The sequence below is a fragment of the Lepisosteus oculatus genome, chromosome 3, assembly GCF_040954835.1.
Source record: "Lepisosteus oculatus isolate fLepOcu1 chromosome 3, fLepOcu1.hap2, whole genome shotgun sequence".
Lineage (NCBI taxonomy): Eukaryota > Metazoa > Chordata > Actinopteri > Semionotiformes > Lepisosteidae > Lepisosteus > Lepisosteus oculatus.
The window spans coordinates 69,882,294-69,904,814 of record NC_090698.1 but is presented as its reverse complement, the minus strand read 5'-3'; the positions used below and the strand labels follow the sequence as shown (position 1 = coordinate 69,904,814).

The 22,521-nt window shown below is 43.2% G+C and overlaps 1 protein-coding gene across 6 annotated transcripts in view; it reads right to left on the bottom strand.

Moving 5' to 3' along the window:
• The window catches only part of zfyve16 (zinc finger, FYVE domain containing 16), an 87,737-nt gene that overhangs the window by 12,045 nt on the left and 53,171 nt on the right, over window positions 1-22,521 (bottom strand). For 4 of the 6 annotated variants that reach the window (XM_069187494.1, XM_015362917.2, XM_015362886.2 and 1 more), the window contains 7 exons: window positions 17,300-17,409; window positions 13,679-15,960; window positions 11,385-11,481; window positions 3,736-3,912; window positions 2,607-2,746; window positions 1,317-1,596; window positions 743-865 (listed from right to left, as the gene is read on the bottom strand). In XM_069187494.1, coding sequence (XP_069043595.1) covers window positions 743-865; window positions 1,317-1,596; window positions 2,607-2,746; window positions 3,736-3,912; window positions 11,385-11,481; window positions 13,679-15,960; window positions 17,300-17,369 — 3,169 coding nt within the window. In that variant the 5' untranslated portion in view covers window positions 17,370-17,409. Of the gene's footprint in view, window positions 1-742; window positions 866-1,316; window positions 1,597-2,606; window positions 2,747-3,735; window positions 3,913-11,384; window positions 11,482-13,678; window positions 15,961-17,299; window positions 17,410-18,425; window positions 19,103-21,012; window positions 21,943-22,521 lie in introns of those variants that run through there. The other 2 variants (XM_015362905.2, XM_015362890.2) reach the window with 2 other exon arrangements.

Genomic DNA, 22,521 nt, shown 5'->3' with positions numbered 1-22,521 from the left:
GGTTTGTGGCTATTTTCATTATTAACCAACATAACATTGTAAGGATGGAAATATGTAAAACGGTGGTACACGTTCCGTCACCTCATTCTGTCATACCACTTTCCTCATTTCGGTTTGTCGTTTTTTTACAAATTTCCAAATCGCCATGTGCCAAAACTTCGACCGGACGATTGCAATCTAGACATCTGTTAAATTTAGATAAACAACCGAAATGTGAGGCGGCCAAGGGCCAGCCCAAATCAGTAAACCATCGACTTCTGAGGGCTTCCTAACCTCAAACCAAAAATCTCCCCCAGCAACTGGCCAGCTCGTTTTCCTAAATATGACAGGAAAGGTATTCCAAATCGTCTTTATTGAAAGTGCTTCACTTAACAAGATGCAGGAAAGGCAAGAACATTAACTGCATCCCTATGATGAGGACGATATTTGTACTAATGCATTCACTGACAAGGGAACATGGGTAATCTATCAGTGTGATACATGAGGTGCAAGCAGCAATGAAGAAAAGTCTAGAAACACCTTGCCATGTTATCTTTGACACAGTCCTACTTTATGAACTGTTGTCAGAGCATAACCCTAGAAAATGATGTTCTTACAAAAGAATTGAGAAATTCATGTGAGAATGAATAATTTATTCTTTCAAAAGGGCTTGGCAGGCTGTGGGTTAGCGAACATCATGCTGGGCACATTTACAGATTAACTATGAGGGTCTCGGAGCAAAGGAAAGGCAAGCGTTACGTACAGGAGACTGCTTTGACATTGACCAGAAGGTTTGCGTTCAGAACAAAGGTCAGAGGTCGTGGTCCTCCTTCCTCCAGCAGCAGCAGGATCTGGCCGGGAGAGGGAAGTTCCTCCACTAATGGGTCTGCATTTACAAAACAAACAGTCTTTTCACCACAAACCCCTCTGGCGTACACAGCACCAGGAAAAACGTCAAGGCACAAAACCAACTGAAACATAATGAAAAACCTAAAAACCTAGAAGGTTCCAAAAAAGTTTTAGCTAGGAATAGATCCTTATTATTATTTCATCTCCAGCCTCTATTTCTATTCCAGTGTTGTATAAAACACAAATACGAAATAGACCTCTTTGATCGCTGAGCTTGTAGCATAGTAAACAAGCATGCAATTCTTACACCTAAGGTTTGAAACATAACGTGTTTTTGCATCGATAGCTTAGGAAGAGTTAGAACCAAATGCTGGACACTAAATGAATGCTGTAAGTGAAGAGCTGATGTACTGAAGGTCGCACAGGTCTTACTCTCTTGCACATGCATTCGAGAGTCTGTTCTGCGCAAGCCCTGTCTGCAGCCTCACCTCCTCCCTGCTCTCCTGTGGCTATTAGCAGGGGAGGCAGGCCCTCCTCATCATCCGGGAGCAGGCTGTCCGCCTTGGTCACACAGCTCCCCACGGCACAGAGCAGGCTGTAATCCCAGGGCCCGCTGACAAGGGTCCTGCTGTCTCCTGGGCCATCAGGAGTCCCACTAAGAGGACTCCCTGCATCACTAGGGGCCTGCTCTGGCCCGGTTGCTCCGGCTTCCGCATCATCACCCAGCAATGCAGCAGCAGGTCCTTCCTGTTCACTCTTCACCTGGGACTGGGAAAGGAGACACTTCATTACACACCACAACGGAGCAAACATGCAAATGTGTAAATAGGATTGAAAAGATCTGAGGCTTCATGCAAAGCTTCTTTCAAGAAGGCCCTTGATAATTAAACCAGAACTGGAGAAGTAAGAAGATTAACAAAGGCGATTTTGTTCTACTATCTCTGTCATTTTATTATGGCCAGTACAGCATGGACAACGTTTATTCAGTATCCCCTGCATACCATTTAGCATTCTATCACACCTCTAACATCAAAAGTGCTGCTGGTTTTACCAAATTTGTATTCTGAAAAGCTTAAATTCTATGTATACATAGCACACTTTTATACAAAGGGTTGTGATCATCTAGAATAAGTACCAATGTCATGTTATTGAAGCCCATGCCCTGGCTTCTTTAAAGCAACAACTGGTTGAGATCTTTGGATTCTGTAACTAAGAACCGAATGAACGAGTCAGGGCGAATACCCCCCTTTCTGAGAGTGGCTCCCCACCGTACAAATGTACAAATTCCTCGACCCTGTTTACAGGATGGACTGTTCATGACCTGGAAATTGAATTTCCAAGAGATTTAATAAAAATAGGAGGTCACATTAAGGATATTTAGAGTAGCCTAGAGCCCCTTATCCTTGAAAAGGCATTATGGAAGTTGTAAAACCATTTAAATCAATGCCAGAGTCAGAAAGTGTGCAGAAATTAGCATGCATTTTAAATAGTAACAAATCACTATGTTGGTTGATATGCAAATACCTGATGCGCCACAGTACAAAGCAGCTCTGCAGTTCACCCGTTTTATGTGAACATGCTCATACCTGCAAATGTTGGTAAGAAGCGGAGCGGCTGTATAGTGTCAAGTAAAACACTCTCACTTTAAAAGGCTCATTTATTTATACACAAAGCAAAGGCGAAGAACACACTATGAACACAGCAGTGCAAGCAAAAACCCCAAAGTGCTAATTTTCCTACAGAAGAGCCACATGCAGAACGGAGGAGTAGTGTCTTACCACTGGGGGTTCTGGTGTTGAAGGGCTGGGGTCCTGGGAGGATCTCTTACTTCCAGCAGAGAGCTTAGTTGTGTCCGCAACTTCTCCATTTGGCAAAATACCATCGGCAAACCACACTCGCTTCTGTTCCCTGGGAAATCCTGCAGTAGGATCAAAAGAAGAGATTAAAGGGGACAAACCATCAAAAATCTACTCTTTCAGAGAGGACTGTTTGCGATTATCTTCTGTGCCGGATCTGTTTTCTTAGTTTTGTAATTTTCTTCCATCATCATAATTCCTTACACTTATATAGCACTGTTCAAGACACTCCACTCCAAGGACTTTACAGGTACTGGGGACTCTCCTCAACCAGCAGCAATGTGCAGCCCCACACCAGAAAATGCAAAGGCAGACAAAGTGCACTAGTTCGCTCACCACACATCAGCTATCGATGAGGAGAAAAACAGAGCACTGAAGCAAATTCCTAGAGATGGGGATTATTAGGAGGCCATGAACGATAAAGGCGGGGAGGAAATTTGGCCAGGGCACTGGGGTAACACTCCTACTCTTTTCAAAAAACATCCTGTGATTATCAATGATGGAGAGTCATTTTGAAATGCGGGATTTACATCTCATCTGAAGGACAGTGCCTTTTGTACAGTATAGTGATCTCATCACTATATTGAGTCATTAGAGCCCACACAGACCGCAGGGCGAGCGTTCCCTACTGGTCCCACAAACAAGATATTTGTTATATATGAAATGTGTTTTTCCATATATAGCAAAGCACTTTGAGGTGGTTTCTTTTAAAGGCTTACAGAGTGCAAAATAGAAAGTGGGTCTGCTAAGCTCATTCTGTATGGGATTGGGGGAGGGGTGGACAAGTGATGTGATCCATATTGATCTGATTTCAAATTGGCTAGGTATTATCTAGAAAGAATAACCATTATTAAATTGGATGTGTCATCCAGACTGTTAGGTAATGAATGATCGAAAAAATGTAAGGACTGAAAAGGAAAAGGCAATATCTTGCAATTCATAAGATCTCTCTCTCATAGCTTCCTTTCCATTTTATGCAACTGCTGCTGGTTTGAGGCACATGGCCCCTTCTGGACTAACAGAGAGGCAGAAGAGCAGACTGCAAGGTTACCTTCGCTTCCTGGGTGCTTGAGCACGGAGACGGGCACCATGACAGTAGGCGGAGGGGAGTTGAGGGTCCCAGCGGCACGAGCCTGCTGCAGGGGTGGGATGGTGGAGCAGTACTCCGAGGGCACATTAGGGTTGGGGCTGGGGCCCGTGGGGCTCATCATCCTCTCGAAGGCCTGAGCTATAGGGGAGGAGGTCATCATCAGGAGGGAGTGCAGGCCTGGAGCCCGGAACAGCTGCCCAGCCCAAGGAAAGAGGGAGCGTGGCTCTCTGCCCTCTTCGCACAGACTCGCCACGCACAGTCACATGCGCCATGCTGGCAGCTCAGTTCTTTTCTCTGTTACCTATTGTTCACTTCCTTTTCTGCGTGGCCCATTGCCGACAGAGCTACAACGTGATTATGTTGTTGCTGCAGTGTCCGGCACCAGAGAGCTTTAACTCTAGTTACAAATGTATGCACAGTGCTGGATCAAATAAAAACAATCTGTTACTTTCACAAGCTACCACTACGAAATATTTTCGCTTTTCCGCCATCTTGCCATACAGTTTGTTTCCCGAAAAGAGCCATTCAAACCTTCTATCACTGCGGTGCCTTCTGCCTTCTTCTGACCGGACAGGAGCAGAGACAGACTGCTTGGTTTGGCTGTGTCTGGTGGGTACAAGTCTCTCATAGACAAATTAACTGGCTAAAAGAACAGGGGCTCACTATACTTTAGTTCACTATACTTCAGTTCCCTGTGCTCAAACTCAAGCTCAAGCTACAACACCACAATCAGAATGGATTCTATTGTAAGGTGCGATGGATGAAGGCATCAACTAAATGAATACTACCAATACTGACATTGTTACACTCAGGCCACCAAACCAGGAAAATTAAATCGGCAATTCAGAACGAGTTCGGCAACACTAAGCAATAAGATGGGTCTCGGCTGGAAAAAGAAACCAGCCCAACGGCTGAAACGGGAAAGCCGCCTGACCACAGTGTGCTCAGCATGAATATACGCACTGGCAGCCTCGGCCTGTGCTCAGCAACTGATCTCGACATCAAAGGCTGAAAAACCTCTGGAAAAACATGCAGGAACAAACAGCCTTTTCATAACTAGCCAACATCCCAGTTAACGCACTCACATCACAGTTTACCTTCAAGTCCAGTGAGCAGAACTAATTTGTGTCCTTCAAAGCCTTCTTTACTAGTGAGGCAGACAAAACTCTTAATGTTGTGCCGATACAACTGTGCCGTTTCTGCCCCGGCTGGCGGTTATATTAAGACAGCTCCAGTTTTTGAGGGACATGAGCTTCCTGTGTAATGGCTCCGATGCATCTCTGATTGTGGTCTGCTGCTGTTCCTGAGCAGGAGCTAGTGCAATCCTTGAGCGCACACTGTGTCTGAATCACCGCCTGAGGCCGACATAAGAGACAACTTCTCTTGTTCTTTTCCGTTTTTGAATCAAGACACTGTTTTCAGAGCTTCCAGTCATTAAGTAGCTTGTCACACTGCCAGCATGCACGCAGAAAATGCTTTCACAATCACATGATCAGATTAAATGCCAGGTAAAAACCACATGGTACACAGATATTTAATAAAGACAAAAGCTGTTTGTTCAGGAGGCTGTATACAAACAAGGAACAAGCAGTATAAATATGGAGAGAATCATAATATTGTATTTTAAAATTTAAGCAAAATACAGCCTTTAAAATACTACACCTTCTAAAATGATTACAATGAGATAATATCAATTGTTTTACATTTACACTGACACAAACTATACATTACTCTACAGACTAACAAAAAGACACCCCAAAACTGTTTGAAAAGCAAGATGATTGCTGCTGCAATTTTCCACATGACACAAAGCTTCAAAGCAAATGTAAGTAGGAGAAAGGCAGCACACAGTGTAAAGGATGAAGAATAATTTTGTACTCTTCTAAGTACAGTACGAAGAGATTACTGAGAAGTGCAGAGTTACCCTTATCTAGAAAGCTAAGTAAAATGTTAAAATTTTAGAGCTTTGCCAGCATTCTGGATTACTGTCTGACGATTTATACAATATTATATAAACCATCACATTAACGATATCATGTCAAAGTTGTAAATGCATGCAACAAGCACAACACATTTGGTTGAAACCCTAGGTACACAGATACACCTGTCTTCGACAGCAATCCTACAGCAATTCTTACTGATCAAAGTGGAAGGCCTATTGGTCTTTTGGTGAGGTTTTAGGGTACTTGACCTCTTCTTGGGCTTTTAACAGCACCTTTATAAAAATTAGTACCCATGGGCAGCATGAGGGTGTGGCGGTTTAACGCTGTGGTTTCACATCTTTTGGCTCCTGGTTTCATCTTGGAATGCCTCCTGCTAGGAGTCTGCAAGTTCTCCCTCGATCTGTTCAGGTTTTGCTAGGTGTTGCAGATTCATCCCCATTCCAAAGACATGCCGACAAGTTTGGGATCTCTAAACTGCCCCAAAGTTTCTCAGCTCTAACAGATGTACTATAACAAATACTAGAATACATTCCAATATTATAGCCCAGAAAACATCCTAATACAAAAAGCAATTTTCACCTTTCTGGATAACAACTACATGTTGTTGAAAAAACCTGTTGTTGTTTTTTGCACACTGCCTGTTGTCTCCACCTTTCTTTTGCTACACAATTGCATTGTTGTTGTTTTATCTCTTTGTACTACTTATGTCCGAGAGCTAGCTAAATAGCATTTCGTTATACCATATACCATGTATATGAGTGTAATGACAATAAACTTGAACTTGAACTACTTGACAGCAAGGGCAAGCAGAATAAACGCACAGCCTCTCTCCAACTCATTCCTGTTCTTCTCCTCCTGCCAAAACAGATCTCAACCACACCACCAGTTCAGGCATCTCTACTGACACCTCATCCACAAATACATGTTGTTCCCATGATACAACAGAAGATTAAACAGGACAAGTGTGCAAATTTATTTTGCTTATGCATGTCCATTTTACTACTGGGTATTCCATGAGAATCTGATTTTAAAATAAAAAAACAAACTCTTTTACTATGCTAATCTAAGACTGAACCTGAGCTGCATTAACCGATAAATATCAGGCTACAATATTTAGAAATAATGCTCATTTGGCCTCAAAGATAAACCTTTCAAACACACAAATGTCCATAAACAGAATATTAGCATTTACACACACAGCACCCTCCAGTTTTCATGTTACTAGTCTTTGCTTTCGACTGATCTAAACCAAGTCCACAATTACACCAAAGATTTCAGACTCCCCATTATTTTTTCTCTTGATGTTTATACACAAGCTGCAGGCATTATTTTTGTTTTAAACCAATATCCCTCTTGAACTGCATCATGTTGTTGGCTCCGGCTTTAGCCAGAAAAACCCTTCAGTGCTTTCTCACAGCAAGCTACTTGCCAATCCATCTTTCATGTGAAAAATGTTCAGTTTCATTAAGTATTTCTATGTCTTTAACAACACACCTCACACTCTTCAAAACTAACACCACTTGCTTTACAACTAATGCCAGCAGCCATGTCACCCTGCAACTCACACTGGCAACCCACTGAAGCTCAGCAGGTGTGAGCCTGGTCAGTACCTGGATGGGAGAACTCCTGGGAAAAACTAAGGTTGCTGCTGGTGAGGTGTTAGTGGGGCCAGCAGGGGGCGCTCACCCTGCTCTCTGTGTGGGTCCTAATGCTCCAGTATAGTGACGGGGACACTATACTCTAAAATGGCGCGGTCGTTCGGATGAGACGTAAAAGCGAGGTCCTGACTCTGTGGTCATTAAAAATCCCAGGGGGTTTCTCGAAAAGAGTAGGGGTGTTACCCCGGGGTCCTGGCCAAATTTCCCATTGGCTCTTACCAAACACTGGCCAGGCAGGTTACCTAACCCTCAGTTGCAGACCTTCTATCATACAACTGGATTAGCTCCTAAAATCAATTAACTACTAACAACTAAATAAGCTAGATGCCGCAAATGGCTTCCTCTCGTTTGAAACCGTATGTTTCCATTTTAAATGCATGTATCCATATTGAAATCAAAGCACCAAGCTCTCCCCACTGAGAGCTGGTGTGTGGGGAGCGTTCTGGCGCACTATGGCTGCCGTCGCATCATCCAGGTGGGGCTGCACACTGGTGGTGGTGGAGGGGAGACCCCATTACCTGTAAAGACCTCTGAGTGGAGTGTCCAGAAAAGCGCTATATAAGTGTAAGCAATTATTATTATTATTGTTATAGTTCTCCAGCTTCAGGCTGCCAATGATTAAGGTGAAGTCATATCCTGGCACTTCAGCATTCACAGGAATTTCATCACAGAACTTCAAAAACCAGAAAAAAAAAACATTTTCTGTGTGATGTTTCCAAAAGCAGAACACCTTAGCAAAATATTCATTGCTTCTTATACATTTTGAATAGACCCAAATGCTGTCGTTATGTAATTTGCCATCGAGGGTTTTTGCTCACTCCCAAGACCTCGGTGTGGGATGCCTGCTCAGTTTAATTGGCATTCAAATACCCCCTACTTTTTGGGGGGCTCCGGTGTCCCTGTCCAGGGGAAGGTAGTGGTGCTTCAGGGATGGGCCCTGGCTTGCTGCACCAGCACAGGTGACTTCCCAATACCGGATGAAAGGATGGTTTGCATTTTCTTCTAAGAGTGGTCATTTACAAAAATGTGGATTTTATTTTCACTCTTAGACATACGGTGACTATCAAAAGTTATTTTTCTGTTTTATAATGAATTTAGGAATTATACTATACTATAGAATTTTGTTTTCACTTAAGACATTGTAGGGGCGGTTTGTGTCGATCCATGGCAAAACATCCCAACATTCTGATTCTATATTGTAGAAATATATATATATAGAAAATGGGACAGTCACTGTGATAAGCCATGGCTGGAACTTGAGTGATAAAAAATGCTGAATTTGTTTAAATGCAATGGCTTTTTATGTCAGATGTACAGGATGGCTTTCACTTACTGCACCTTCTCCGAATTTACCTTGGGGTAACTTTTACCATGGAACCTGAGACAATGCTGAGAGTTCAGAGTGAAATCACTTACAAAGAAAAGCCGCCTCATCTGCACTTGGTAAAAGAGGGCAATCCCACCCTGAGGGTCATTTCTGACCCAGCAGCAGGCCGAGGGGGCCTGGGGCAGCAGAGGAGTGATTAATGGAAAGGAAAACTGGTGCAAGCCTGGAGAGTCCACAGAGACCTCCTCCATCCACAGGCTTGGATTCGAGGCGCTCAGAGACATCTTCCTGGCAGCTAGGAAAAGAAGCCTAACAAGCTATTTCTGGTAAGGCATCCATTTAATTAAAGACTAATGACCCAGGAGAATCACACGAGAACACTAAAACTAAAGCGAGCTGGGACATGCAGGATCCGATACCACTGGTGAAGTAAGTAAAAATGTTTCTATCTCATGAATGGAGTTTTAAATATTTCTTTTTGTATTTTTATTTTATGGCAAAGGACTTAAATAGTTCAATGGATTAAATATCACCCGTTAATTCCCAATCTGAACAGGACAGTTCCGTCTTTAACAGAATTCAGCACACTGGGGGCATTCACAGCTGGCTTAGGCACCCATCGGCACATGGACACAAGCATCCCTTACACAGCACATACTTACAAAAACATTACAATCAGGAAAATCAGGCACCTCTCTACAACAGAAATGTGGGAAGATAAATATGGCATTATAAAAAATTAAAAAGCAGATTTAAAAAGCTTTAAAAGACTTAATGCATCCCAAACATCAAAGAAGTGATTCTGCACTAAAACGTATGGTTTGCCACAGAACATGAGGCACCAGATTGCAGAAATTTAGGTCTACTGCTACCGTCAAAATTCCAACACATCTGAGGACCTTGCAGCCTCCCATAGAAGAGCGGGCTCCATTTCACATAGATCTGCAAGGCGTACTATTGACCCAGAAAGGCAATAGGAGGAAAGAAGCCAGTAACAGTAAAAAGTGGTTATTTTTATCCTCTCATCCATCATATGCAAGCATCTTATCCCGGTGAGGGCTGCAGCAAGCCAGAGCCAATCTTAGAAACAATACAGCACGAGGAAGAAGCACACATCTGCACACAGTTTATGCAGGCTAAAACATAAGAACAGCTACAAATGAGCGAGGCCCTTTGGCCCATCAAGCCCAGTTGATAGCTAGCAGCTAATGGATCCATGGGTGTCAATCAGGTGCTTCCTGAAAGAAACCCAGGTATCAGCTTTAACATCACTGATGCGTAGCTTGTTACAGACTCCCACAACCCACTGCGTAAAGACGTGCTTGCCTCCTATTATTGGTTTTTAAACACATAGTTTAAGCTTAGTTTCCACACTTGTGGCTTCTGATTCTTGTTTCACTGTCATTCTGAAGAAATCTGCTGGGCTGCAAATGTTTATCTCCTTCACAACTTGACAATGTAGGAATGCAACTATAGAGGTATGAATACTGGCGCTGTTCATTATAAGAAATAAATCTGCCAAGATTGCCATTCCCCTGCCCAAAAAATGGTTACAGTTCTAAGTATTAAGTTTCTTATGATGATCAGTATCTGTCAGAATTCTACCAAGAATTGGTAGTTGTTAAATATCATCCTTGGTTTACCACACAGCACATTTGTAAGATGTTAAAATGGTTTTATATGTAAAGATTATAACAGTCAATAGTGGCTAAGAAATGCATCTATAAACAGCTATATGCCTGTACATTTAAAACAAAAATGCAAAACTGATATTGGATTCATGTGCTGGACTTGCAAGTCACATTTTAAACAAAACTAAAAAGCCTTCATTATTGACCACTGCATCAGATCAGTAACATTGTCAGAGTGAGTTCTGCTCACCACACCCTGACAGGACAGACAAGAGACACTGACAGCCAGCTGCACTAGAACAATGCAAAGTGTGCCGTCATGGTGCAGCATCAGATGTAGGCAGGCTTTAGGTAATTAACATTTCAGAATACTTCACTGGTTGAATTTCTTTAAAACACTACTTATTTCTTTATAACATGAACAACACAGGGTGTTCTGGCTTTCAATCCAAACACTTCATAAAACACTTGGACTCATCATCTGTAATGCTGATGGTCCACGGAGATATAGCATAAAACGTGCTGGACTGTAATCACTTAATGTAAGGATTACGCAAGCCTACTACAGTTTATCACACGTTTCCTGATCTTACGTTTCCCAACATCAAAAGCAATTTTCAGCTACTGTGCTGCTGAATCATCTCTCAGCTGATCCACGCAACCCTGACAAAGCTAATAGAATCAAACCTCAAATATATTCCAGGCAACCGCAGCACATAAGGGTGTTTCGGGTTCAGAGCAGGTGTGTCTTTTTCATCTGCCACAAGTAAAGGGAAAAGATTCCAGGCTACAGGTCAAGAGGTTTCACCACAGCAGGCATAGACTGACAGCCTCCATCCCATGAAACGCTGAGGGAAGGTTTTCTGCCAGCTCAGGTCACTGTTAACTACTGACCGACTGCCGAGGCAGAAAGCTTGTGAATAACAGCCTGGCACACAGTCAACACAGCAAGCCTGCTGCATTGCACTTCAGACCATCACTGACACTGGCGATTCCTGCTGTTTCTCCCACAGCACTGCTCTGCTTGGAGGTTTAAGAAGCTGGTACTCACCTTTATGAATGGTTTCATAGCACGCAAGACAGACTCTGGCTTCCTTCTCCAGATACTTGAGCTTGCATTTCCTACTGCAGCACCCTGCACAGAACACCTGGGAAGACATCACAAACACACACATGCACATGAGTCAATTCTCCACCTTCACCTCCTGCCAAACTGCCTGCATTGACCACAGCAGTTAACCTTTGTTCTGGAGTTTTTCTAATATACAACATCAGAACAGAGTAGTGATTCTTACATTTTGGGCAGCATTTGATGTGGAAAACTAAAAATTACACTGAGCCTCCCAATTCTTAAGGCAACAGACACACACGAAAAGCAGAGCTTAAATAAAATGTATACAGCTGCGCCCATAGTTTTGTTGAGAACAGACACAATGGTACTATTGATATCGAAATCACACCCCTTTTCTTTTTGTACCGCCATCACTACAGAGGTCAAACTACATACTGAAAACAAATGAACTCATCCATGATTCATAGCTGCACTTGCAGCTCTGTATTTTTAAATTAAGATTCAGAACTGTGGATGGCATAGAGTAGTGGGTGAGGGATACACCTCTAGGTTTTGGACTCAAGCCCCAAGCAGACAGCGATGCTGTGCTCAACTGCAGTAGTTCAAGTCCACCCAGCTGTATAAATGGGAACCAGCACTAATAGGGGTAACCCCTGCCATTTAAACCATGTGCATTTTCACACTTATACCACTACAGGAACAAGCATGCGCTCTGACCCGATAAACCACTTCGCTCTGGTTCTGACCGACTTTTACCCGATTCAGGATCTCCCATTTCCAAAAAGGCTGGGGAATGACCCTCACACCAGTACTTTGGGATAAGGACCTTGCACACTTTCCTCGCACACACACACACACTGCCACGGCAACCCCACAGCACATGCAGCACACTGAGCATCAACCAGAGGAGCAACGCAGCCCTTGGTGACCACACTGTACCCTCACAGGGAGGTCGCAGGAGTCGCTGCTGCACAGCAGGCTGAAGAAACCCAGGCCCCCTTCGACGCCTGGCAGAGCTCAGACACGAGTAGGAAGCATCCTGGGGGAAACCTGGTCACAGTCAAGTCAACTCATGACCTGGGCTTTTTATACTGGCACAACAGAGCCGATCCAAGCTGGGCCTTCACGGGCCTGGTACGACTTCATTTACAGCGGCTGTTCAACGAGCCGAGCCAGACCCAAGGTACGAGCCCGAGCAGGGCTGTGAGTGAGTGGTGTGACCACATCTTGCAGTCGTAGAACACTTTTAAGGGAGAAGAGCAAACGCAGCTTTCTTTTTGAGTTGGTTTAAGACCATGTTACGAGGTTTCGGGGAATCAGAAATATGCTTTGAAGAATTTCAACAGCAAGCGCTCAGGCATGAAAAGGTACTCCAGCTGTGTGCCTGTAGAAATTGAGTTAAATAGGAGCCCCCACCTTTTTTTGTCTGTTTCAAATGAACTCATTCCGGACCAAAAAAATAAGCGGATAAAATAAATAAATCCAGGAATGGAAGAGTTTCTGATTAAATCTTGTATTCGTCCAAGTCTGATTTCAGCGCCTTACTGCTCGCGAGATTGCCTCGACAGCAGTGATCCCCAAACTGTCAGCGCAGACTGCATACAGGCAAGAAAAATCACCTGCTGAGTCAAATACTTTTTTAAATTGGCATCAGGAGAGCAAGGCTAGTTAACGTGGAGAAATAAAGCAACACAAACAGCAAGCAGCAGTCAATGAAAGCAAAGCGAAACAGCTTCAACACCCCATGCGTCAAGAAGAAATACGATTAATGCATCAAAACCCATCGGCAAGATTTATAACTCTTACAAGTCAGGCTTGCAAATTAGAATGAACTTTAAAAAACTCAGTCACATTAAACCTCATCTGAAAATTTTTCTAAAACTCGTAAATCTACAATGTCACCTTAACATTTATTAAGAATAATAAGATCATATAGTTCCACTTCCGATGAAAGGACTTGCGACTGAACTTTTTTAGGGCTCCAGTGACCTGAGGCACATATATAAAATGTGCTTAAAAACATACTTCAAAAATGTATGTTGAACTACATTTAAAATGCATTAGCAAGAATGGTACTATTCTGGTATAACAGACTCAAAAGCAAAGTGATTAACCCCAAACGTGCCCAACTAATAACTCATGTTTAGCGATGAGAAGATGTTCTTTGGATTGCACAAACTCCACCGTCAAAGAAATTAACAAGAGCAAGACAAAACACTCAGCACAGAGACTGGCTTCATGTGGAAAAAAAGGAAATTTAAACTCAGACGTACTTTTCCACATGCTCGGCAGTGATGCCTCCTCTTGGTGAAGGTGAACCGCTGGCGGCAGTTCATGCAGTTCGGCGCCTCAGAATCAGGCACCCATGAAGGCTGTTTCGAGCCTAAACTGGACGCCTCCCGCATCACCCTGTCATCTACAGAAGCAGCCTCAGCCATTACGCTGTCATCCGGATGAGAGAGGAACAGTGCAGAGTCTGAGACTTCATCAATACCCATGGTGCTTTCAATCCTTTCTGAGTGAAGATACCCAGAATTTCCTAAATACTGACTGGTGTCTGCTTCTGCAGCAGGGGACTCCATGTTATTAGGAGTAAGAACTCCAACGTAAGGTACATCCTGACTCTCACTTATTCTGTAGTCCAATTCATTTGTTAGTAAAGTTCTGGCAGGGTGGCTAAAAAGCTGCTTGGGTCTTGCTCCTCCATAGTATGGGTGGTTATCAGTGTGGTTTGACTTTTTGCCAAGAGAGCTGGCTGTGTTTGAAGACTCCCTGTGGTTACTCCCGGTACAAGCAATGTCATCTGTTAAAGAACCGTCGTTGTCCTGAGATGAAAAAGCAGGTTTCAGATCCCCTTGTTCTACGGCTGAATAGGAATGGCTCGAAGCGAGCAAGGCTACCTCGCCACCTTTAGCACTGATGGCATTCCCATTTTCTTCAGCGAGACCATCATCCATATCACCTGGGGACAGGTCAGGAAATTCAGAAAGGTCTCCATTCATTTCTGAAAACCCTTCATCTGCCACATTCTTCAGGGGCTCTCCCTCACTATTTCGGGTGTTCCGCTCCATGAGAAAGGCATCCAGATCCTCATCTGTCACAAGGATGTCACCCAGGTCACCATCTAGGAGAAAGTCATCCACAAAGGCAATATCTGAGGGAAACTCAGGGCTGGCACCAACAGGGAGAGAACAGCTTTCCTCTACCACGGCAGACCCCTCTCCATCCTGAGCTGAACTGCTTTCTGCTGACTGAGAAGAGGCCATGCTTGGGATATTGGTTAATGGCTTAGTCTCAGGAGTAGCTTTGGTTTCTGACTGGAGGCTGCCACTCTGATCAGCAGACTCAGGACCAATTTGGTCCACACGGTTCGTAGCTACCTCCATTGGAGGAATAATCTGCTGAATATCAGGGACAGCAGGCACAACTTGAACTGGTGATTCACAGGTGAGAACCTCAACCTCTTCTTCGGCCTGCGGCTCATTCTTCTCCAAGTCCAGGGACGCAACCAGGGACCCACACATGGACACAGATATAGGTAGACAGGACAAGGAACTATCTTTGTCTTCAGGGAGACTTGAGAAATTGCTCAAGTTATCCTGTTGTGAAACACCACACATTTCATGGGCTAAGCTGTTGACTTGTTCAACAATGTCTTTCTCTTGGTTTCGGGAAGGAATCTGCTGTTCCAGCTCTGCACCTTCAAGAGTGATGCTGGTTTGGTTAATCTCATCTACCTCAGTATGTTGAGGAGTGCTGTTCCTCGTTTCTTCATCACCCCAGTCCCCCTGAGAATCAGTCACTGGACTGCCAATCCCAGTTCTCTCAGAGTCAGAAAGGGGTTCTCCATTATCTGTACAATTCAGTCTTGTTTCAGGACACCCATCATCCTGAACGACTGCTTCCAAAGGCTCCTCAGCTTCTAGAATGCTAGCCGACTCTGCACCCTGAGGTATATTAGCATTCTCTGCTGGAAAGATTATATCTAACAAAGAAGTCAACACTCCTCCAGCTGCAAGATGTCCGGCATCTTGCTCCACCAGCAATCCCTCCCTGGTAGGACAGATTTGTGCCCCAGGGATACTCTTAAGGCCAACATGTGGACCACCTCCAGAATGACATGCAGTTGTAGATTCAAGATCTACCAATAAACGTTCCTCCAGTTCCTTTTCAGCAACATCCAGCTCCTTGAAGGCGTCATGGCGACTGGCTCGCAGAACTGCAGGGCCTGTGTCACTGACCAAGTCGCACACTGGTTTCAGTGCCCTGTCTGGACACGGAGGTGCCGAGGTCTTGGCAGCCCTGCTGTCCAGAGATGACAGGAGGTCCACACCAGTCAAGGGTCTCCCACTGCACTCGGGGTCAGTGGAGTGCACAGTGAGGCCAGGAAGTGGGGTAGTGGAGCACCCTGCACGCGTACTGGGCAGACTGTTGACTGCTGACTGAGACGAAGAAGCTGCTTGAGGCTGTGATGCAAAGGCCTGACAACTGGAGGACGGAGCAGGGTAGACAGGGGCACATGGGATCTCTACTGTAATCCTGCATTCAAACTCATCTAGGAAGAAAAGAAGACAAAAGATACTTGAAATGTGTGCTCATTAATCATGCAACATGTCAATGCGCCTAAACCTTAGCCATCGGCTCAGAACGCTAATGAAGCATTCTTTGTCTCAATGCATAAACCTAAGTTAAAAACTGAGATTTATGTACCCAGAAAACAAGATTATGAGAAAAATTATTTCTGAAATTACTTCAAAAAATTAACCCCCCCCCCCCCCCCAGAAAAATACTAATACTAATGCAGAACAAAAGAAAAACTTGTTTTACATCAACGACTCGCTGAGCATGGAAGAGCCAAAATGTTAAGCTTAAATTACAATTTCCTAAAATATTTAAAGATATGAATGTTAAATTGTCCACAATGAGCTAAACCAGAATTTATAGCCATTTAAAAAAAATACATGATTTTGACAAACTGGTACAGAAACATTCAACCATGAACACCTTGAACAATGAAAATCAAAAAAGGTGTCAGGATATCCCAGAGCAAACCATTCAGAAGCTTATCGGGTCTATGTACCACCACTTCAAATCTAGCGTTGGGTATGATCTGGCATTTACGCTGTCCGAGCACTGTCGGAATGCTGACTCTCGCGTTTCATACTGACAACATACAATCGCCCGTGATCTTGGTTGGTATCTGTTTAAAATGTTTAATTTAATCCATCCTGAATGTTGCACTGTTTCTGTCATTGGAATACTCCCAAAATAAACATGTAACAGAAATACAGCATATCTCAGTTTGATAATCACAGTCACATGCTACTAAATCAGAAACAAGAGACTGAAAAAATCTTAGACACATTACACGAAATACAAGATTGAGCTGTTTATTGCCCTTGCATTTTATGAACCCATTTAGTTTAAATAAGCTCATTTGGAAGAAAAAAAAACAATCACAAAAAACAGAACAGGATGTTTTCCCCTAATAAACACAACAATGAGGTAATCACATACAGTATAAATCTTTCACAATGCCGATTAAAGTGCATCTATTGACACTTGAAGCAATTCATTCTGATTTTTAAGTTTTAGGAGTTTTTCCTTTTGAAAAAGAATACCATAAGTGTGCTGAAAGAGAGAGCAGATGCACATCTACATCACACACGATTTCGGCTTGCAACTGGAATGCCAGTTACATCACATGCACCTTCCTGCAGGAACACTTTGTGTTAGAAGACTGGAAGTGTTCCAGTGAGACGGAAAGGTAGCATGGCAATGTCAAACACTATTCAGAATTTAAAGAGACTAATATTGCACACTCATTCCCTTGCAGAGCGACAACCCCCCCTTTACTATCAGCAGAGATGTCCTAGGCGAGAAGAGGCTCTAACCTGAGTTCTGCTCAAAATCGTCCAGCAGCTTGTCCAGGTCGCACACGGCTGCTTTGAAGAAGCTGTCCATTCTCCCTCGGGAACACGGGCTCAGCTCAGCCCTTGAGCTCCTAGACAGAAAGAGAAACGCATTAAGGCTCACTTTTCACCTCCTGGCAGATTCTTGACTGGCTGCCAAAGGACTCTTCACGTTTTCGGCTCCCGGGAAGGAGCGATAGGTCTACAGCATATCCCCAGCTAGGTTAACACTCAGAGGGCTAAGCTAGGTGCTCTCCAGGTGACCTCATCACGTGCAATGCCACTTTCACAACTCAATCGCACTGACTCAGACCTTGTACCATGAGGATCCTGAAAAAGCAAAGCCCATATAAATTTCATTTTTTTTTTAACAAAGAATAACTACAACATAACATGTATAATAGTCAAATGTTTTGAATGCAGATGATATATAAGCGACTTATAAAGCTGAATTTAAATAACATTTTTAAATTATACATGCTGCAGACATCTCCTAGATAAGCACATATGTCTGTTAAAAACTGCAAAATCATTTTACAATAATTTTTATTTGCTTGTCCAAACTTCAGGATAGCCTCCGAAAATCCTTTATTCTAAATCAGAGGTTCTTCCAGTATGCACAGGACAAGCTTCGCCCTCTGAAACGAGCTTGAAGCTATCCCGGACAAATGACGAACAAAAAGGGTTTCTCAAAGCCAATACGAGTCGAATTCTTCGTGTCTAACAAACCCGACATGTCTCCAGAGTCGATGGAGAATGCAAACTTGCCAGAATTTCAGAATCACATTTGCAGAATATACATATTAACGGCAGTCGCATACATCTTTCAGAACTTTCAACATTACCCAACTAAGAGGGAAAGCAACCTTTTCTTTCTTTTGGGTGTTAACGCACAAATTCACAAATTCTTTTTTTGTATCTATTCATAGGATCTTATTAAAGCCACCGAATTATTAATGAACTAAATTAAGCCGCAGTGTAAAAAGCGCTTTGACAGCAGTTTCACAACTGCTTAAACCTGTTCAAATCTCATTCCTTGAAAATCAGTTCATTAAATCTATTGTCAACGGTGGACTAAGGAATCAACGTCAATCACACAATTACCTACGCTGTAATTAGCTTAAAACAATGTCATCATCACTGCACCATCCATCCATTTTCTAACGGCTTCATCCACTTCAGGGTCGCGTGGGACTTGGAGGCTATGTCGGGAAGCAGGAGGTACAAGGTAGCACGCACCCAGGATACACCCTGCATCACAGGGTAGACGGACACAAACACTCGCCAGGGTTCGTTTCCCCCAAACAAAGCCAAATAACCTAGCAGTACGTTTCTGGACTGTAAGAGGAAACTGGAGCACCCAGCAGAAACCCACACGAAAACGGGGAAAAGCTACAAACTCTACACAGACAGCACTCCAGGTCCCGAATTAAAGCCAGGCCCCAGCACTACGAGGTAGCAATGCTAATCACCGTGCTACCATGCCACCCAGCCTTTACTAAACAGCTTGTGCTAGGAGTGAAATTAAAAAGACACTTCCTTCTCTAAAAGCGAAGCCCTGCCCCGAGCTGTCTCTTGAATATTGGCCTTACTCACCTAACTTCCAACATGAACTCAGTCGCATTGAACTGAAAATAAAAACAATTTCTTAAACTACATTGCTTTTCCAAATGCCAAGTCACACTCCACACCTACTACAGGACTATATTTGGATTACCATATTCAGGCCTTACTGATTCTGCTCCGTGCTGCACCAGAGGCACAGCCTAAGCAAGGGAAACAGCACTGAAGCCCTTCGCAAGCCATGTGCCTTGTCAAAACACAAAAAGAGAAACGCTGTTCCCTCCTGCGTCACGATCTAGTTTTAACTTTCGGCAGTCACAGGGCAGTGAATCACTTAAGGGAACAGAAACTAGAGCAAAGTTTTAACCCCTGATCCTCAGCAGCTGTGAGAGAACATTCAGCCATCACTACAGCAGAGAGACCACCTTAGAAACCAGAACAAGTGAAGTGTGAGCTGCAGTATTTTCTACAGGCAGGCAACCCGTTCGCCTATGGCACAGCAAGAGCTGGCGAGCGGCAGGGGCTAACAGGAGAGGAGTCACTGCTTTCTATCTCAACACCGAACATGGGTGAGAGGCCACAGCATCAGTGCCTTTCTTCAAAAAAACGTACAGGCCTGAGCCTTTAAGAACACCCTGCAGGAAATGTACAATATTAACAATGCCTGTATACGTCTCAAATTACAGTACAGAAGGTGGAAATACCTGTTTTTTTTCCCTGATTCCCAGTTACCTGTAATCTAAAAGTGCTTCACTCTAAACAGCAATGACTGTAAGCCTTGTATACTGAAGGTGAATTAATGCTATGAAAAAAAATGACATTTCCAGACATAAAATACATTTTATATATAACTGGCTCATATATATTTTTGTATTAGGTCTTAATATGCTTTTAGGTGGATTCTTGTCTTAACATTTTGATAGATGAAATAAAAGTCAATCTGACATGAACACCCTTTGGGCCTTTATACATGAGGCAATCCAGCTGGTGTGCTCTATCACTTTTCAGCTGCCCTGTATAACACCCCTGGCAACCTTCTGTCAATACCACAGAAACACCCTGGCAATGTGATCAGAGTGCACTCATAACAACAGGTACTGGGCAGTATCTTGTAAGTCCAGATACCATCAGCACCAATGAATAATCAGATAAGAATGGACACCTAAAAAAAACACAGTTATGAATGTTAGCAGTCAATTAAATATTCAAGTAGGTGGCTGTGTCAACATGAGTAGGCTGCAAAGGAATAATTAAAGGTTTATTTCAAGCTGAAAGAAACAAATGAAGCTGGTTTATTCAACATGGAATAAACCTTTACTAGGTCAATTAAATATCCTCTCATTTGGTAGCGAATTACTTGTTAAAAGATTAATCTCTGGTCCAGATCACTCTTAAACTTGAATATCAAATTAAGTAGCTAACTAACTATTAATAATTAAGATGGGCTCAGACTAAGAGAAAAACAGTAGAAAGACAAATGCTATATTTCTGGTGCATAAGCATTTTGATTCCGATATGACACAGCTGTCAAAATATAACTGCATGCTGCTGAGGTTAAGAACAGTTTGTATTGAATGTGATCTGTAAATCTGCGTCACAGCATAACTGGTGAAACCCCATCCAATTACATCATAGGCAAAAGATTGACGCAACTTATGTGGCCTGCATGTTGACTCATGTAGCAAGAGCTTTTGAGACACTGAGAACGAGGACACTGCAGCTACAATACTACTGCAAAGGCAGGGTTGCCGTCATCGTGTAGCGGCTTCTGATTCGATGGCAAAAACAGTTACACAATCAATAAATGTTCTGACAGACAGTTTTAATGATTTAAATTTCCCCTGACAATGCCCATTTTCAGAACTGTAAAGTCTACAAGTTCAAAAAAAAAAAAGACGACCACTTCTGCCATCACGTACAGTGTCCTGCATTGTAAACTGTGCAAAACATCTTATAGACTCTTGAGATGCCACCCTACCCTTCCTGTGGCCCACAAGCACTGGATGTATCTTCCGGACTCACAATGTTTCCATAAACAGGCCACACAAAGGCTCGTTTTATCACTGTGTTGTGACTATTGTGAGGATTCAAAACTACCGTACTTCAGGCGAAAAGACGTCACAAGCACACACCTCTTTCGCACCACAGTATTAATAAGACGAACCCCCTTCACCGGACTGGAAAGTCGCTGCAGAGTCTGGGGTTGGGAGTCCAGACAGCAGGTTTTCCGTGTCTCTTTAAGTGGTTAACAGAAGAAGGCTGTCCAGAAGGACTGAAAGGAAAGAGCTGTACAGAACGTAAGGAGACACAGAAAAACCTTCCAGGCTCTGAGCCCCGAAAAGAATGTCAGCAGCTCACAACTGGCAACACTGATGCTCAGCATGGGGAGCCTGGTCAGCACCTGGGTGGGAGAGCTCCTGGGAAAGCTAAGGTTGCTTTGTTGTGGAGGGGAGTCCCCATTATTTGTAAAGCACTTGGAGTGCAGTTTCCAGAAAAGTGCAATTTAAGTGTGAGGATTATTATTATTAAAGACTGGATTTACCCCAAGACTAACAAGCATACTCAGCACCATTAGCCTACTGTATGCCAATTTGTCAAACCAGATATTTTTTGCAGCAGTTAAGAGCAATTCCTTATTGTACTGACTCATAATAAAAACTGGTTAGGAATGTTGAGCAATCAGGAAATGTAGTTACAGTTGCCCTTGATACTAACGAGATACTTCACTTCGCAAATTGTAATTTGAATTCATCCTGAATAAAGGTGACGACTATGAAATGATCGCCAAATAATAAGTCAATGTGAATACATGTGGGGAAAAAACATTTAAAAACCCGACAGGCTGCTGTTCGTGAAAATCTTAATTTGTTTTACAACTGAGTCTATAATTATACCTTTAGTATGCGGGAATGCTTTGAAGCGTGCCGAGCTCAGGAAGTTAAAGGGATTTTAGGGTCCAAGAGACCTTATGTGACAAGGGGGTAAAATAAGCTAACCTACACAAGTTGTCCCGCTACAATGTTGATTTGGGGACAAATCTTTTTTAATATATAAAGAAACGTCATACCACAAAAATGTAGTTTAACAACAATCTGTTCAGGAAAAACTATTTCCATTGGACTTCAACCTAATCCCGAAGACCCACCACGTCCTAACAAGTAAAACACTACGTGATCACATTTGTTCACAGATTTTTAAAACCGGCATATAACACTTTTTCGTGTCTTGGTGATGTGTTTTTTTTTTTTCAGAACAGCTGGGACAGTTAAAGAAAAAACACAGTTGTACATTTAAACTGAGAAAAGAAACGCTTGTAATTTTTTTTGTTATGAGATACACAACACGATTAAACCGCTACACCTCCACCGTGAGTGAAGATTTTTCTTCATTTTTAACGAAACACCACGGCGACCGGTCGGGATTTCGTGTCGAGCGACAGCCCGGACCTTAACGCGAAGGAGCCGCGGACGAGGGATTTCATCATGGAGATCGTCCACACGAGAAAAAAAAAAAAACAGACCCCCCGAGAGACAAAACGACAACTTCTCCCGACTCCTTCTCTCCCGTGCAAAACGTTTCCTGTCTCTACGAATCGCTGCCGGGAGTTTAGCGACAAATCCCGGGTCGTATATATATATATT